At 40.8% G+C, this 19,769-nt stretch overlaps 1 protein-coding gene across 1 annotated transcript in view; it reads right to left on the reverse strand.

Moving 5' to 3' along the window:
* The window catches only part of LOC148450934 (vomeronasal type-2 receptor 26-like), a 92,329-nt gene that overhangs the window by 31,095 nt on the left and 41,465 nt on the right, over positions 1-19,769 (reverse strand). Inside the window, exon 4 of the mRNA XM_088462502.1 lies at positions 19,360-19,483. Within this exon, the coding sequence (XP_088318628.1) occupies positions 19,360-19,483 (124 nt within the window). The remainder of the gene's footprint in view (positions 1-19,359; positions 19,484-19,769) is intronic.

A 19,769-nucleotide genomic window follows, 5' to 3' on the forward strand; every position in this document is an offset into this window, starting at 1 on the left:
AATATCTGACACTGAAAAAATAGTTAATAAAAAGAAAATGAACAGGAAATGCAATTTGACTAAAAAAGAATATATGGCACTTCAATCCTTGAAAAAGGATGATGAGCTTATTATCAAACCAGTCGATAAGGGGGGAGCAGTAGTACTCCTTAATAAAGATGACTATGTAGCAGAAATCAATAGTCAATTAAACAAGGGAGACACTTATAAAAAACTAAGAAGTGATCCCAACAATAAGAATTACAAAGGTACTACTAACACTAACTGGTGAAGCCACAAAAAAAGGCATATTAAATAAATCTGAATATGAGTTCATTAATCTTAAGCATCCTTCATTCCCAACTATATATATTCTCCCAAAAATCCAAAAGGATTCCTTACATCTGCCGGGTAGACCTATTATATCTGGTACAAATAGCATTACTTCCAATCTCTCTGCGGTCGTTGACTCTTATCTTCAACCCATAGTTAGAAATACCAGAGCATACCTTAGAGAAACTGGTGATGTTTTGAATAAAATCGAAACTATTGATTGGAAGGATCATTATATTATGAATAGTGCGGATGTATCTTCTTTGTACACTGTTATAGATACTGAAAAAGGATTATTAGAAGTCTTCTACTTTTTAGATACTATGGATTTTAATGAAGATTTGAAAGAATTTCTTTTAAGAAGTATTAAATTCATTTTAATTAATAACTACTTTTACTTCAATGGATCATTTTACCTCCAATAAGTTGGGACTGCCATGGGCACCTAGTTTGCCCCCAGTTATGCCAATCTGTTTATGGCCTATAGGGAGGAACAGAAGATGTGGCAAGATGACCAGCTGGGGGTAGGCCTGGTGTCCTGGCAACATCTTATAGATGATATTTTATTTATTTGGAGTGGGAGTGAAGATCTAGCTCTGTTTTGTCAATCCCTAAATTCTAATGATTTTAAAATACAATTATCATTTTCTACAAGTTCTCAAGAGATCACTTTTTTAGATTTGGTTTTATACATTAAAGAGGGATGTCTTAAAACAAAGATATATAGAAAAGAAATAGATTCTAATAGATATATAACCCGGGACAGTCAACACCATGAAAAGTGGCTGAAGGGAATTCCTTTCAGTCAGTTTCTAAGAGTTAAAATAAATTGTTCAGAACAACAAGTTTGCGATTCCCAAATAAAAGAAATGACGGGACGCTTTCTGGAGAAAGGGTATAGTGAAAAAACCCTGAAGAAAGCTCAAAAGAAGGTTGAAAAAATAGATCGAAAATACCTCTTAGTACCCTTAGAAAATCAAAAAAAGAAATAAAAGAGTAATTCTTTTGAGTGGGCTTTTATCAGTAGTTTTAACTCACAATTTAAAGAAATTGAGACTTTTTAGAAAATACTGGAAGATTTTAAGACCCAGTAATAAGAGACAAAATACCAATTAAACCTTCCTTTATTTATAAAAAAGCCCCCTCACTAAAAGATAAACTTGTGAGAAGCTCTATTGAAATAAATAAGAGATCAAGCATTAGAAGTAAGGGCTTCCATTGTTGTGGGATGTGCTTAATGTGCAAAACCATAAAAGGTCCCCTAAGGTTAAAGTAATTTGAGTCAAATGGTATGGTTTATCCCATCAATGATTTCATTACTTGTAGTATCAAAAATGTTATATATGCGTTGACATGTTCATGTGGATTAATGTATATTGGTAAAACCAGTAGAAACCTTAAGGTTAGGCTGGCGGAACATGTATATAACATTAGAAACGGTTTGGAGACACACACGTTGTCCTCCCATTTTAAAAATATACACTACATGGTTCTATCACTTGTTTTTTAAAAACATTTTTTGGTATCCAACATATCAGTCCTAGTTGGAGATCTAATAATGTGGATATTAGACTAGCAAAATCAGAAATGTGTTGGATTCATAAACTTAAGACATTAGTACCCATTGGACTAAATGGGGACTTTGAACTCAAGTGTTTTTTATGATTTTAGTTGATTGCTTTATTAACCCCCTTATTTATATTAAATAATTTTTCTATATAAAATATTTTTTTATATTAACAATTTTTTATATTAGATAATTTATAAATATATATATATATATATATATATATGTATATTTATACTATTTATGTTCCTCTTTTTCATGTATGGACTCTCGGGATTTGCACTTTAAATGATCTATTATGATCGGTTTTGCACTATATCTTTGGACCAATAATATACCTGCATAATGAAAAAATAACATGTTCGGGTCTTGGCACTAAGGAGGAGAACCTCACCCAGCGCTTCCTCTGGTTGAAAAACACGGAAGTGAATGTCCGATGACCACTACTGGTAGTTTGGAATGCACGTGATCTGGAAGGGTCATGATGTCACTTCCGGATGATTGGACAGGAACGGAGGTTTCTTCCCAAAATTTCCAGGGGTATTTAAAGCCATGGAGAAGGCTATTAACCATGCTCCTGAGGAAGGATGAAATAGTCTGAAACAAGTTGAGCAGGTGATTGCACTACGGGATGCTGAGATTGGGGAAACTGTGGACTGAGTGAGGGACTACATTGGTATCCGGAACCATTTTGCCTCTCCATATTATATCTACCATTGGAACCCCTATTCTGTTTTTCCCATGTGATGTATCATATTGGCAATACTATATGCTGATTTTTATTTTTATAAATGTGAGGTTTCTGTTGTCTCAATAAATTTAATGTGATTTTACAAACAATATTGCACTATTTGTGGTTATCATTTTCATTTGAGTTAACCTACATCGGGAGTTGGAGTTCCTAATGACGTATCAGATTGGGGATACTACATGCTGTTTTTCCATTTTAGAAATGTGAGTGTCCTTTTGTCATAATTACCATATGTGTTTTTACAAACAGTATTGCACTATTTTCGGTATCTTTTTCTTTTGAGATAATCCACACAAAGGAATTGGAGTTGGAGTTGGAATTTATTACAAAAAAATTGTATTTGGATTTGAAAGTAAAGGAAGATTTCGATGTGGAGGACTTCTTTGTGATTTGTGGTCTCTATGGAGACTTAAAAGTGTAAGAGACTTTTTAATCTGATGATAGCGCCGTAGGTTCATTCTCTTTGCAAGTTGTCGGCACTGCCATTGGTACCAGGTTCGCCCCCAGTTATGCCAATTTATTCATGGCATACTGGGAAGAGCACCACATTTGGTGTGATGGTGGTTTGGTGGTGGGCCTGGTATCCTCTTCATAGATGACATTCTATTTGCCTCTTACATTTTTGTGACTCACTTAATTCTAATAATATGTCAATCAATCTAACTGTTGCTCAAAGTAAGACGGAGGTAGCTTTCCTTAATTTATGTATTTATATCAATGGTAGGGGTGAGCGGGTTCGGTTCTACTCGGTTCCGTTCGGGTGTTTTTACAGGAATTTTATTGGGTATCAGCTGTCACAAGTTTTGGATAGCCAATAAGATTCGGTAAAAACACCCGAACGGAACCGAGTAGAACCGAGCCAGCACATCCCTACAATGAAGGTATGGTTAAAACTAAAAAGTATAGGAAAATAACTAACTCTAAAAGCTTCATCGACAAAACAAGTCAACATCATGTAAACTGGCAAGATGGTATCACGTTTGGACAGTTTACCTGAGTAAAATAAATTGTATAGATAAGGCAGTATGTGAAGAACAATTAAAGGAAGCATCTGAGTAATTTTAAAATAAAGTTTATAGTTCAAACACTCTGGAAAAGGCAAAGTTGAGAATAGATGAAAATAATAGGAAAGACCTATTATTAGAGAAAAGCACAAAACAATTTAAAGATGATAAATATCAATGGGCTTTTATGAGTCAATACAGTAATTATGACTAATGGTTTTCATAGGTGTGGAGCCTGCCTAATGTGCAGAACTGTCAAAAGCACAAATAATAAAATGAAGGAATTTACTGTTAATGGTAAAAATTACCCCATAAATGAATTCATTACATGTAATTCAAAGAATATAATTTATGCCCTAGAGTATATTTGCGGTCTTATATACATAGGTAAAATGACCAGATGTCTAAAATTGTGGTTAGCAGAACACATATTTATATTATATACGCAAGGGATTTGAGACACATATGGTCTCAGCGCATTTTAAAAAGACACATAACTCTAGGGATTGTTGCATAAAACATTTTGGTGGTATACAACAGATCTTACCTAAATGGCGAACCCGATATTTGGATAGAAGGTTATCAAGATCCAAAATGAATCCCAAAGTTTTAAACAGTGAATTTTAGTTGAAATGTTTTTAAGTCTGATGTAAACAAACATATTTTTTCGTGTTTTTTATCTTGATTATTATTATTATTATTTTTTTAATATTGATTATTTATACATATTTTTCTTTCCCCTTCATACCCATTTTATGTAGTTTTATTGAATCATTATAAATTCAATTGGATTTATCCAATACCAACATATCATGTAATATTCCTATCTGTGATGTCTATGAGAGTGCATGTGCAGAAGAAGGATTATAAACTTTGTGCAGTTTATGCTGGAATGCAATTTTGTAGCCATATTAGACCTGGTTTCCGCATTCGTAATTTCCACCACGATGAGTGATGCAAATGCCTGGAGCATTGATTGACTGATGATTGATACAGCTGGAATGAATTAACATGGGTATTTAAGGGGCTAAAGGAAGAGAGTTAGCCATGCTTCTGATGAAGGACTTGGTGTGGTCAGAAACGCATAAAGCATTGCTTCCATGGATCACTTCACTGAGGATTGCTGGACATTTGAAACATTTGGTGAGGTGGGTACAAGTTCCGGAACTGTCACCTAGCTATCGTGTTATACCATCTAAACTAGGACACTGTTCATCTTCAAATGTTTATGCTTTGCCATTAAGGAAGTGTTACCATGTTTTTATTAGAGATTAGTGGGTTCAGATTTCAGAGTTCCGAACCCACCCGAATTTAGCAGATCCGAGTCAGATCCAAGCAGGCTCGATTTTTCCTGCCTGACTTGGATCTCAAACTGAGGCAAAACTATAGAGTCTTAAATTTTGTGGTTCGCAAGATTTCGTCTCTATGATCAATGTAGTATATAAGGGACCAAGCGACAGACGCCATTTCACTCTGGATGTGGAGATTGAACAGGGATGGTGGGTAATGTAGGGCTGGGAGAGGTGCTGGTGCTCTCTGTTGTGTCCTGGGGTGGTGCTGATCCATTCTGGGCTGGAGCTGTCACTGTGCTGTCTGCTGTGTCCATCTGGGCTGTTGCTGATCCATTCTGAGCTCGTGCTTTGCTGTCTGCTGTGTCCATCTGGGCTGATGCAGAACTGCAGATACATCTGGGCTGGTGCTTTGTCCATCTAGGCCCAATTTCTGGACTCCAAAAAAAATATATCGTCTAAAAAAAAAAATCAAAGTGTCTTTTATATTTTTCTGAGTGTTGTGTGCATGCCTGTTAGGCTTAACTGCAGTGCTGCGCAAGATCCAGCCAGCAATGCAAGTTGCAACCTAGTGCTGCCTGACTCCAGTCGTGCTACAAAAAAAACCTCAATAAAAGTGTCTTTCATATTTTTCTGTGTGTGTGCATGTGTGTTAGGCTTAACCGCAGTACCACACAAGATCCAGCCAGCAATGCAAGTTGCAACCTAGTGTTGTCTGACTCCAGTCATGATTAATCTGTGCTCTGGGAACATGAAAAATGATGCTCTAGGTGCTGAACTTCAAGGGACTTCTCCATCATGTTCTGCAGTGTGGAAATGTTTAATTCACATGTTTTCTATAAAACAGTTCAAAGTTACAACATTCATAGTGTCTGGCTATAACACCTACCTTTGCCAGGAATTACCAAAGATTATTACAAGCAAAGGATTCATCTGTCCGGAATCTGTCTGGGAATTCATGGATCGTATTTGGCCTGAATGCACTAAGACATCCAGTGATTCTGTCACTGTGTTCTGTAGCCGACTTTATTCCAACTTGAATCACAAACTGAAATATGGAATAGTAAGAACAGACAACATGGAGGCCTCTTTTATTCCGCTGCCTGCATGCCAACCAATATCTCTCAGACTACACCCACTGGGGGACCAGGTCTTGATAATGTCCCTCCCCAGCTGTTGCTAGGCCTTCTTCTACAAACCATCCATCCTGGACTTCCTGTCCAAAATGAATGAGCAGGGTACAGAAAGAGGAGCAAGATGTCCCCCATTTTTTTTCATCTATAATAGATGATGTGGAAAGATAAGAGCTTAAGATGTTGGAACATGGGCTACCACCTATTTGGCTTCCCTCCAAAGAACAGAGCTCTGTTCCTTAGGAAGTGTCTATGCCTGAGCTGATAGGTAGTCTCTGTCTGTTGGTAAACACTCATCAGGAGATGGCAACCCAAAATAACAACAACTATAATAATGTGTCCACTGATAACCACCCTGATCCCTTAACAGCAACATACCCCATATGGCCAACTCATAACATGACACCCAGTTTGCAGCCTCCTCTTCCATATGACACTAATCTAGTCACCAAGGTTGATCAATCAGCCATGTGTGATCCACACAATTTTTGGCCTTCTGCATTCTAACATATTCACATATCTAAGAAGTGGACAGTGGGAACAATGGCAATTTGAAGTCCACTAACTAACTCTGTTTTTTTTAATGTCCCTGATCAGGGTTGGGAAATTCTGTTATAGAACAGAAGGTTTGCAAAGGAATATTTAAGTCAATTGTTTATTTATTTTTGGAAAGTATGCTTCCTGGTCCCCTTCTGGGATGAAAAAAATCCACTCCCAGCAAGCAGGCATGGCGCTCAAGAAAGAATTCCCAAGAAAGACACAACGTAAGATTTAAACCTTAAATCTGAAATGTTGCATTTGCTGCTCTGTTCCGCTTGTTCACATATTTCATATGGTTAAGTGGACAGTGGGAACAACGGCATTTTGAAGGCCACTAGCTATATTTTTTTTTATGTCACTGTACAGGTTGGGAAATGCCTGTATAGAAGATTTGCAAAGCATTATTTAAGTTTTTTTTTTTTTTTTGGAAAGCACTCTTTCTGGGCCAATTTTTGGGATGAGAAAATCAAATCCCAGAAGCAGCAGCCGTGCTCAAGGATTCTTCTATGGCATGGACTGATGTAAATATACTGTATCACATTTTTTTGTACATGCCTCCTCCCCTCCCCTTCTCCCTCATAAATTTTCTTTTGAATCAAAAAATTAAATTACATTTACTACCAATCAACCCTTCCTGTCCCTGCCCTACCTTCAACTACATACATACTCCAACTCCCTCAGGCTTCTCTTGAATAATAAAAGTGTTTCCTAATGTGTTTGTGCTGCCCACTGCTGCAGCTTAGCTTAGTCAGCCAGCTATCTTGGTGCAAATTTTGGGCCTAAACAAGATGAACACATCAATATTGTGACCTGTGAACTGGTCAAAATTGACTGGAAATGAGTGGAAATAAATGTTATTGAGGTTATTAATACTGTAGGAACAAAAAAGGCCAATTGTATGTGATTTTAGCTGTTTTTTTTATTTTTTAAGAAAAAATCCAGATTCAAAACGAAAACACGAAAACACAACACAGAGGTGAGGTTTTGGCAAAACCAATCCAGATCCAAAACCAGGGGAGATCCAGATCCAAAACCAAAACCAAAACACGGGGGTCAGCACACATCTCTAGTTTTTACACGTCTTTAAATTGTGAGTGCAACTGAGTATTAAATGATTTGTATGCGCCTAAAGGGTCTCTGCACTACGGCTTGTTTTGATTTTTCTGTATCCTATTGATCCATGTATGTACATGGGAAGAGGACACTGATATCTTTTAGGAAATTACCTGGCTATTGGATTATTGGCTGACAGTCTATGTGTTTCCTGTTGTGCCATTGAGGATTGATTTCATGTTTATCTTAACAACCAGGCCTGTGAGTGCATTTTATTATTAAAGATCTCCGAATGTTATAAAGATCTCTGCACTAAAGTCTTTTTCCCTCTATACCCATTTATATGGGAGGGCGATATAATTCTTATAAGGAATAAGAAGAAGACATCTTTATCAAGTTACCCCTAACTGAATTAATGCAATAGGACTGTATGGTGATTGTAATAATGGAACCCTTACAATTGGGACTGGCTACCAACTAATAAGGACTTGGGGAAGTTCTTTGTTTATTATTAGGTGCTGGTAATTGTACTTTATTTGTCTATTCTCTCACTATATAGTGGCTGTACACATGTATATTACCCTGTTAAACAGTGTAAATGCTGTGCAGCATGAGGTCTAGATACCAACAGGAAGTTTAGCAATTTCTGGGTGAGGTCAAGTCAACCACTATTGGGCATATGGGTCCGATGGTTCTTGATGTTACCGATGTTTTTGCTGTCTTGCGAGGTATAGTGGATGTAGTAAAGGTAATGGGGCAGCATTGCGATTGTATTCAGAAGTATATTTTTGCAGTGGCTGGGTGCGTGCGATTGCAGATTTGCGTTCCTTGCAGAATCGGGTCCTATGTGTGTTTGAGGACGTGTGTGACCCTATCTGTGTTCCCAAAATCTGTCTATGAGAACCCATGTGTTCCTCTATCTCTTACCCTGTGCCTCTCTATGACCCTGGGATTGTACATTGGAGTGGAAATATATGGAGTATTCTGCAGTAGAAATGTGTTCCTCTATCTCTTACCTTGTGCATCTCTATGACCCTGGGAGTGTACGCTTGGGTGGAAATAAATGGGGTATTCTGCAGTAGAAATGTGTTTCTACTGCAGCAATGAATTGAGGTAATGGGAAAAAATAATTTGGCAGAAGTGAGACTGGAGATAAATTAACTATGTGGGGTAGGACTAAGAAACTGGAATGTGAGCATGAATTTACATGGGGATAGATGAAACATCACTAGGTCATAAACTAATTGGGGGTAGTTGTGAATCAATGTGGACTGATTGTCATGAAGTGAGCTGGGGTGAGTCCCAATTGGCCTGGAATAGGGTAATGGCACACTTTGGTGTGTCCAGGTACCCAGAAACCCCCACTGTTTGAATCATTACCTCCTCATGCCAGCAGACGCAAAGTACCAGTGATTCCTATTGCTTGCCAGAGAAAAGGCAGTTTGTGGCAGCATGGATGGTGTAATGGTTAGCATTACTCCCTCACATCTCTGAGGTTGTGGGTTTCCTCAGGATGCTTGGGTTTCCTCCCACACTACGGAATATAGAGTGTAAGCTCCACTAGGCAGGGACTGATGTGAATGGCCGAATATTCTCTGTAAAGTGCTGCGGAATATGTGTGCGCTATACAAATAACTGGTAAAACATAAATAAATAATAAATTATGTCATAAGTGCAATGTATTGGGCCAATTCCCCATTCCCCAGCTGCCAGGGCCAGGACATCTGTGGAATCCAACATTTTGGGTTTTCCTGATTTTCCAATCCTGACCCAAATATGAACGGGATCAGGAAATTGGGAATTTTTAAAAGGAAGAATTTCAATGATTGCCCATAGATTAGTGATCATCGATGGCCACTGGCTGCCATTATAACAGGTGGATCTATGTTTCCAGTCCAAAGGGAGGATTGGTGAAACAACCACCTAAAATATTGGGGCTTTAGGGCCTGATAGGGCCTTCTGCGTGTGCTCTAACTACATACTGCGATCTCAACCCTCTCGCTCACCCTGCAAAGACAGCCCAAGGTAATGAGTGACAGAAGAGGCTGTTTGTGGGTGGTAACAGGGGCAGGACACTAATAACGGGGGGTTGGAGATGCGAACACAGGTGTGCCTGAGTGTTTCAACGCTGTTTTAGAGGCGTGAATAATTAACAGGCAGCGTCATTGCACATGTCACTTGCCGTTTTTTTACACTGATTTCCTCGCAATGCTTGTGGTAGGGTAAAGCTAACTCAAACACTACGTTCACTTCTGATGGTGCTCGATGTACCAATGTTTTAATACACTTCCTGGAGATGATGTGTTGCTAGTGGGCAGCTTGCCTATGCGATTGGGCATACGCTCACAAAAAGTGACCACTCGCTAAGACATGGTGGGCGTGCTTATGCCTTGGTGAGCGATCGCTTCTGTGGCATCACTTTGAAAAATTTGCATATGCATCTAGCAAGCGTACGCAGATAGCAAATGGGTCTGAATCAGGCCCTTAGTTTGTATAGTTAGATACAGGGCCCGATTCTCTACTGTCACAGTTGAAGGGATTTGAGGCTGTGTTCCAGGGCTGGGACTTGGACCTGTCTTGTTAGACTCAGATGCTCTCTGGAGGAGACTAGGTTTAATGAAGTTCCTGCGCATGTAGGATTATATTGACAGAAGGAGCCTGGGAATGGATACTGAGGCTCAGCTGATTACAAGTAGGACTGGCAGGTAACTGGGCTCCAGGTAAACAGAGGACGGCTGGATTGTCACAAGTAAGACCTGAATCTGAAAAGATTCACTGCTCCAAAAAGGAGCAGTGAAGCAGCTCACTGGACAGTTGAGGTTTGGGTCAGCTGTCACCACTCAGGAGCAATGATGAATTGCTTCGGATTCCGCGGCGAGTTATAATGTCAATTATTGGGTCCCGAATGGAACAGACGCCTAAGCATGTTACTGTTACAATGAAAAAGGTGCAGGTGTCTACATTCAACTTAGCTGATATGAACTCAGGGGCCGATTCAGACATGGACACTAAGCCGCGTACGCTCGATTGTTGCCCTTCTGCACATGCGTCAAAATACACATGCGCAAACCAGTCACTGCATCCGGGAATCTAGTGACAGATAGTGACGTTTGTGGGTGGTAACAAGGGAAGGTGCTGAGAACGGGGGAGTGGTGCTGCAAATGCAGGCATGTCTTGGCCTCAAAACGGCGTTTAATGGGCATCCATAATTAGAATGGAGGCGTCATTGTACACATCACTTGGTTGTATTTCAGCCTGCAGTGATTGCAGTGCTTGCGGTGGGGTAGGGTCTACCACAAGCGCTACGTGCAGCTCCGATGGCTCTCAATGTTACTGATTAATCATACACTTCCTGGAGATGACGCGTGCTAAGGCAGAAAAGTGGGCGTCATTACAACGGCGTGCGCTCACTCTGCCGTCACTCTCTAAGATATAGAGGGCGTCCTTACACCAGACAGTGCGATTGCTGAATTTGCATGCCCAGCCCCTAATGGCTGCGACAGTGCGATGCGTTGCGTCTGGGTCTGAATGAGCTCCTCAGAGCAGAAGCAAAAGACAGTGCAGATTGGCAGGAGATGATTTTCCTCCTTTGCCGATTGATATATAGGTAAGGTTCTGTATTATATGTGTTTAATTCTCCCTCTGTATCGCCATTGTGTAGGGTCATTTGCAATAAGAGGCAGGAGTTCCTGATCATCAGACACATAAATACCCCTAGGCAGGGGCAGATTGAGAGGAGGAGGCCATACTTACCTACTTTGTAGATTAGCTTTCTGGGAGCAGCATGAACAGCTGCTCCAGCAGGTTGGTTTGGGGGCTGGAAAAGTCTGTGATTTGCGCGCCTTCAAAGAGGAGTCGGGGCTAAATTACACAAATCACAATGTTTAGCCCCGCCTCCTCATCGCAGACACACAAATTCCCCACTAGGAAGTGGGCAGGATGTGGGAGATCTGCCTACACTTCCGGGGGTGCGTAGCGCTACCCAAAAAATTGAAGGCCTCACATGACTTCTGGGAGAGTAGGCATGTATGGATGGGACCCATGTGCAGACTTTTATGTGTGGGTCCATTCAAAAAACATAGCTGTGATGACTATGCATGTACAGTAGATGATGTGGTGACTGTGCATGTACAGAAGATGATGTGGTGACTGTGCATGTACAGTATGTGATGTGGTGACTGTGCATGTACAGTAGATGATGTGGTGACTGTGGGGCCTATTCATCAACACTAAAATAAAGTTTTTAAGGACATTTTCCTTAAATAAACTTAATGCATCTTTAGGCAGTGCTGCGCATGCGCTGGTTTTACAGATATAACAGCGCATGCACAGCACTGTTTCCAGATGCGATAAGGTAGTGTAGGCAGGGAAAAGTATCTATTTCCCGAAAAGCTGTCATCGCAAAAATGACAGCTTTTCGGAATAGTTACTTATGGAGAGGTGGAATGATGAATTCCACCTATAATTAGCTAGAACTCCATGAGAGTTCTAAAGCTAATTATCTCCAGAGATTTTTTACATTTAATGAAAAGGCCCCTGTGTGTGTACAGTAGGTGATGTGGTAACTGCGCAAGTACAGTAGGTGATGATGTGACCATGCATGTACAGTATGTGATAGATGTGGTGACTGTGCATGTACAGTATGTGATAGATGTGGTGACTGTGCATGTACAGTAGTTGATAGTTGTGGTGACTGTGCATGTACAGTATGTGATAGGTGTGGTGACTGTGCATTTACAGTGTGTGGTAGTTGTGGTGACTGTGGTAGTTGTGGTGACTGTACAGTAGGTGATAGCTGTGGTAACTGTGTATGTACAGTATGTGATAGATGTGATGACTGTGCATGTACAGTATGTGATAGATGTGATGACTGTGCATGTACAGTAGTTGATAGTTGTGGTGACTGTGTATGTACAGTATGTGATAGTTGTGGTGACTGTGCATGTACACTATGTGATAGTTGTGGTGACTGTGCATGTACAGTATGTGATAGTTGTGGTGACTGTGCATGTACAGTAGGTGATAGCTGTTATGACTGTGCATGTACAGTAGGTGATAGTTGTGGTGACTGTGCATGTACACTATGTGATAGTTGTGGTGACTGTGCATGTACAGTATGTGATAGTTGTGGTGACTGTGCATGTACACTATGTGATAGTTGTGGTGACTGTGCATGTACAGTATGTGATAGCTATGGTGACTGTGCATGTACAGTATGTGATAGTTGTGGTGACTGTGCATGTACACTATGTGATATTTGTGGTGACTGTGCATGTACAGTATGTGATAGTTGTGGTGACTGTGCATGTACAGTAGGTGATAGCTGTTATGACTGTGCATGTACAGTAGGTGATAGTTGTGGTGACTGTGTATGTACAGTATGTGATAGCTGTAGTGACTGTGCATGTACAGTATGTGATAGCTATGGTGACTGTGCATGTACAGTAGATGATAGTTGTGGTGACTGTGCATGTACAGTGTGTGATAGCTGTGGTGACTGTGCATGTACAGTATGTGATAGTTGTGGTGACTGTGCATGTACACTATGTGATAGTTGTGGTGACTGTGCATGTACAGTATGTGATAGTTGTGGTGACTGTGCATGTACAGTAGGTGATAGCTGTTATGACTGTGTATGTACAGTATGTGATAGATGTGGTGACTGTGCATGTACACTATGTGATAGTTGTGGTGACTGTGCATGTACAGTAGGTGATATTTGTGGTGACTGTGCATGTACAGTATGTGATAGCTGTAGTGACTGTGCATGTACAGTATGTGATAGCTATGGTGACTGTGCATGTACAGTATGTGATAGCTGTGGTGACTGTGCATGTACAGTATGTGATAGCTATGGTGACTGTGCATGTACAGTATGTGATAGCTGTGGTGACTGTGCATGTACAGTAGATGATAGTTGTGGTGACTGTGCATGTACAGTAGGTGATAGTTGTGGTGACTGTGCATGTACAGTAGGTGATAGTTGTGGTGACTGTGCATGTACAGTATGTGATAGTTGTGGTGACTGTGCATGTACAGTAGGTGATAGCTGTAGTGACTGTGCATGTACAGTAGATGATAGTTGTGGTGACTGTGCATGTACAGTATGTGATAGCTATGGTGACTGTGCATGTACAGTAGATGATAGTTGTGGTGACTGTGCATGTACAGTATGTGATAGCTATGGTGACTGTGCATGTACAGTAGATGATAGCTGTGGTGACTGTGTATGTACAGTATATCATAGTTGTGGTGACTGTGCATGTACAGTATGTGATAGTTGTGGTGACTGTGCATGTACACTATGTGATAGTTGTGGTGACTGTGCATGTACAGTATGTGATAGTTGTGGTGACTGTGCATGTACAGTAGGTGATAGCTGTTATGACTGTGCATGTACAGTAGGTGATAGTTGTGGTGACTGTGCATGTACAGTATGTGATAGCTGTAGTGACTGTGCATGTATAGTATGTGATAGCTATGGTGACTGTGCATGTACAGTATGTGATAGCTGTGGTGACTGTGCATGTACAGTATGTGATAGCTATGGTGACTGTGCATGTACAGTATGTGATAGCTATGGTGACTGTGCATGTACAGTATGTGATAGATGTGGTGACTGTGCATGTACAGTATGTGATAGATGTGGTGACTGTGCATGTACAGTATGTGATAGATGTGGTGACTGTGCATGTACAATATGTGACAGTTGTTATGACTGTGCATGTACAGTAGGTGATAGATGTGGTGACTGTGCATGTACAGTACGTGATGGATGTGGTGACTGTGCATATACAGTGTGTTATAGCTGTGGTGATTGTGCAAATACAATAGGTGATAGTTGTGGTGACTGTGCATGTGCAGTAGGTGATAGATGCGGTGACTGTGCATTTACAGTGTGTGGTAGTTGTGGTGACTGTACAGTAGGTGATAGCTGTGGTGACTGTGTATGTACAGTATGTGATAGATGTGATGACTGTGTATGTACAGTATGTGATAGATGTGATGACTGTGCATGTACAGTAGTTGATAGTTGTGGTGACTGTGCATGTACAGTATGTGATAGTTGTGGTGACTGTGTATGTACACTATGTGATAGTTGTGGTGACTGTGTATGTACAGTAGTTGATAGATGTGGTGACTGTGCATGTACAGTAGTTGATAGATGTGATGACTGTGCATGTACAGTAGGTGATAGTTGTGGTGACTGTGCATGTACAGTAGTTGATAGATGTGATGACTGTGCATGTACAGTATGTGATAGCTGTGGTGACTGTGCATGTACAGTAGTTGATAGTTGTGGTGACTGTGCATGTAAAGTATGTGATAGCTGTGGTGACTGTGCATGTACAGTAGTTGATAGTTGTGGTGACTGTGCATGTACAGTATGTGATAGTTGTGGTGACTGTGTATGTACAGTAGTTGATAGTTGTGGTGACTGTGCATGTACAGTAGTTGATAGTTGTGGTGACTGTGCATGTACAGTATGTGATAGATGTGGTGACTGTGCATGTACAGTAGTTGATAGTTGTGGTGACTGTGCATGTACAGTATGTGATAGTTGTTATGACTGTGCATGTACAGTATGTGATAGTTGTGGTGACTGTGTATGTACACTATGTGATAGTTGTGGTGACTGTGCATGTACAGTAGGTGATAGCTGTTATGACTGTGCATGTACAGTAGGTGATAGTTGTGGTGACTGTGCATGTACAGTATGTGATAGCTGTAGTGACTGTGCATGTACAGTAGATGATAGTTGTGGTGACTGTGCATGGACAGTATGTGATAGCTGTGGTGACTGTGCATGTACAGTAGATGATAGTTGTGGTGACTGTGCATGTAGAGTAGGTGATAGCTGTTATGACTGTGCATGTACAGTAGGTGATAGTTGTGGTGACTGTGCATGTACAGTATGTGATAGCTGTAGTGACTGTGCATGTACAGTAGGTGATAGTTGTGGTGACTGTGCATGTACAGTATGTGATAGCTGTGGTGACTGTGCATGTACAGTAGATGATAGTTGTGGTGACTGTGCAGGTACAGTAGGTGATAGCTGTGGTGACTGTGTATGTACAGTATGTGATAGATGTGGTGACTGTGCATGTACAGTAGGTGATAGTTGTGGTGACTGTGCATGTACAGTATGTGATAGCTGTAGTGACTGTGCATGTACAGTAGATGATAGTTGTGGTGACTGTGCATGTACAGTGTGTGATAGCTGTGGTGACTGTGCATGTACAGTATGTGATAGTTGTGGTGACTGTGCATGTACACTATGTGATAGTTGTGGTGACTGTGCATGTACAGTATGTGATAGTTGTGGTGACTGTGCATGTACAGTAGGTGATAGCTGTTATGACTGTGTATGTACAGTATGTGATAGATGTGGTGACTGTGCATGTACACTATGTGATAGTTGTGGTGACTGTGCATGTACAGTAGGTGATATTTGTGGTGACTGTGCATGTACAGTATGTGATAGCTGTAGTGACTGTGCATGTACAGTATGTGATAGCTATGGTGACTGTGCATGTACAGTATGTGATAGCTGTGGTGACTGTGCATGTACAGTATGTGATAGCTATGGTGAATGTGCATGTACAGTATGTGATAGCTGTGGTGACTGTGCATGTACAGTAGATGATAGTTGTGGTGACTGTGCATGTACAGTAGGTGATAGTTGTGGTGACTGTGCATGTACAGTAGGTGATAGTTGTGGTGACTGTGCATGTACAGTATGTGATAGTTGTGGTGACTGTGCATGTACAGTAGTTGATAGCTGTAGTGACTGTGCATGTACAGTAGATGATAGTTGTGGTGACTGTGCATGTACAGTATGTGATAGCTATGGTGACTGTGCATGTACAGTAGATGATAGTTGTGGTGACTGTGCATGTACAGTATGTGATAGCTATGGTGACTGTGCATGTACAGTAGATGATAGCTGTGGTGACTGTGTATGTACAGTATATGATAGTTGTGGTGACTGTGCATGTACAGTGTGTGATAGCTGTGGTGACTGTGCATGTACAGTATGTGATAGTTGTGGTGACTGTGCATGTACACTATGTGATAGTTGTGGTGACTGTGCATGTACAGTATGTGATAGTTGTGGTGACTGTGCATGTACAGTAGGTGATAGCTGTTATGACTGTGCATGTACAGTAGGTGATAGTTGTGGTGACTGTGCATGTACAGTATGTGATAGCTGTAGTGACTGTGCATGTATAGTATGTGATAGCTATGGTGACTGTGCATGTACAGTATGTGATAGCTGTGGTGACTGTGCATGTACAGTATGTGATAGCTATGGTGACTGTGCATGTACAGTATGTGATAGCTATGGTGACTGTGCATGTACAGTATGTGATAGATGTGGTGACTGTGCATGTACAGTATGTGATAGATGTGGTGACTGTGCATGTACAGTATGTGATAGATGTGGTGACTGTGCATGTACAATATGTGACAGTTGTTATGACTGTGCATGTACAGTAGGTGATAGATGTGGTGACTGTGCATGTACAGTACGTGATGGATGTGGTGACTGTGCATATACAGTGTGTTATAGCTGTGGTGATTGTGCAAATACAATAGGTGATAGTTGTGGTGACTGTGCATGTGCAGTAGGTGATAGATGCGGTGACTGTGCATTTACAGTGTGTGGTAGTTGTGGTGACTGTACAGTAGGTGATAGCTGTGGTGACTGTGCATGTACAGTAGTTGATAGTTGTGGTGACTGTGCATGTACAGTATGTGATAGTTGTGGTGACTGTGTATGTACAGTAGTTGATAGTTGTGGTGACTGTGCATGTACAGTAGTTGATAGTTGTGGTGACTGTGCATGTACAGTAGTTGATAGTTGTGGTGACTGTGCATGTAAAGTATGTGATAGCTGTGGTGACTGTGCATGTACAGTAGTTGATAGTTGTGGTGACTGTGCATGTACAGTATGTGATAGTTGTGGTGACTGTGTATGTACAGTAGTTGATAGTTGTGGTGACTGTGCATGTACAGTAGTTGATAGTTGTGGTGACTGTGCATGTACAGTAGTTGATAGTTGTGGTGACTGTGCATGTACAGTATGTGATAGATGTGGTGACTGTGCATGTACAGTAGTTGATAGTTGTGGTGACTGTGCATGTACAGTATGTGATAGTTGTTATGACTGTGCATGTACAGTATGTGATAGTTGTGGTGACTGTGTATGTACACTATGTGATAGTTGTGGTGACTGTGCATGTACAGTAGGTGATAGCTGTTATGACTGTGCATGTACAGTAGGTGATAGTTGTGGTGACTGTGCATGTACAGTATGTGATAGCTGTAGTGACTGTGCATGTACAGTAGATGATAGTTGTGGTGACTGTGCATGGACAGTATGTGATAGCTGTGGTGACTGTGCATGTACAGTAGATGATAGTTGTGGTGACTGTGCATGTACAGTAGGTGATAGCTGTTATGACTGTGCATGTACAGTAGGTGATAGTTGTGGTGACTGTGCATGTACAGTATGTGATAGCTGTAGTGACTGTGCATGTACAGTAGGTGATAGTTGTGGTGACTGTGCATGTACAGTATGTGATAGCTGTGGTGACTGTGCATGTACAGTAGATGATAGTTGTGGTGACTGTGCAGGTACAGTAGGTGATAGCTGTGGTGACTGTGTATGTACAGTATGTGATAGATGTGGTGACTGTGCATGTACAGTAGGTGATAGTTGTGGTGACTGTGCATGTACAGTATGTGATAGCTGTAGTGACTGTGCATGTACAGTAGATGATAGTTGTGGTGACTGTGCATGTACAGTATGTGATAGCTGTGGTGACTGTGCATGTACAGTAGATGATAGTTGTGGTGACTGTGCATGTACAGTAGGTGATAGCTGTTATGACTGTGCATGTACAGTAGGTGATAGTTGTGGTGACAGTGCATGTACAGTAGGTGATAGTTGTGGTGACTGTGCATGTACTGTATGTGATAGGTGTGGTGACTGTGCATGTACAGTATGTGATAGTTGTGGTGACTGTGCATGTACAGTATGTGATAGATGTGGTGACTGTGCAGGTACAGTATGTGATAGCTGTAGTGACTGTGCATGTACAGTATGTGATAGATGTGGTGACTGTGCAGGTACAGTATGTGATAGCTGTGGTGACTGTGCATGTACAGTATGTGATAGTTGTGGTGACTGTGTAGGTACAGTATGTGATAGCTGTGGTGACTGTGCATGTACAGTATGTGATAGCTGTGGTGACTGTGCATGTACAGTATGTGATAGTTGTGGTGACTGTGCATGTACAGTATGTGATAGATGTTGTGACTGTGCAGGTACAGTATGTGATAGCTGTAGTGACTGTTCATGTACAGTATGTGATAGATGTGGTGACTGTGCATGTACAGTATGTGATAGATGTGGTGACTGTGCATGTACAGTATGTGATAGATGTGGTGCCTGTGCATGTACAGTATGTGATAGTTGTGGTGACTGTGCAGGTACAGTATGTGATAGATGTGGTGACTGTGCAAATACAATAGGTGATAGTTGTGGTGACTCTGCTGGTATAGTATGTGATGCCATCACTGCCAGTGTTAAAATACAGTAACCATGAGCTAAGCAGATTTTGTCTTGTACAGTATCCTGAATGCATTTCCAGACTCAGTTACTGTCATATGAAGATTCTTCCTGTGTATGACACATCCCTACCTGTAACATTGGACACTTCCCCCTCAGAACACGGGACACAGTCATAGCAGCAGACATGGAATCCTCCATTAGATGCTTTTCTGTAGCCAGGAGAACATCTGTCATTGCACCGAGATCTGGGGATCTTGCACAGGGAGAAATAAGTAAATCATTAATCTAATTTTATATACAAATTATTTTATACATAATTTTTAATTGTCACTGTGTTGTGTTCTAAATATCCGATGTATACTTCTTATCCTTTTGTCATACATAACCCAACTTGGTAGCTGATGGAACTTACAGTATTTTGTTTAATTAATGTGACAAGTTTTAATTTCATGCACTTTGCAGTTATGACCTCTAAATAATGTTACAAGGTGCTCAGAGGAAGTGGACGGTAACTTAACTAAATCAATCAATAGGTACCA

The sequence above is a fragment of the Taudactylus pleione genome, unplaced genomic scaffold (assembly GCF_031769625.1).
Source record: "Taudactylus pleione unplaced genomic scaffold, aTauple2 ptg001253l, whole genome shotgun sequence".
Taxonomy (NCBI): Eukaryota; Metazoa; Chordata; class Amphibia; order Anura; family Myobatrachidae; genus Taudactylus; species Taudactylus pleione.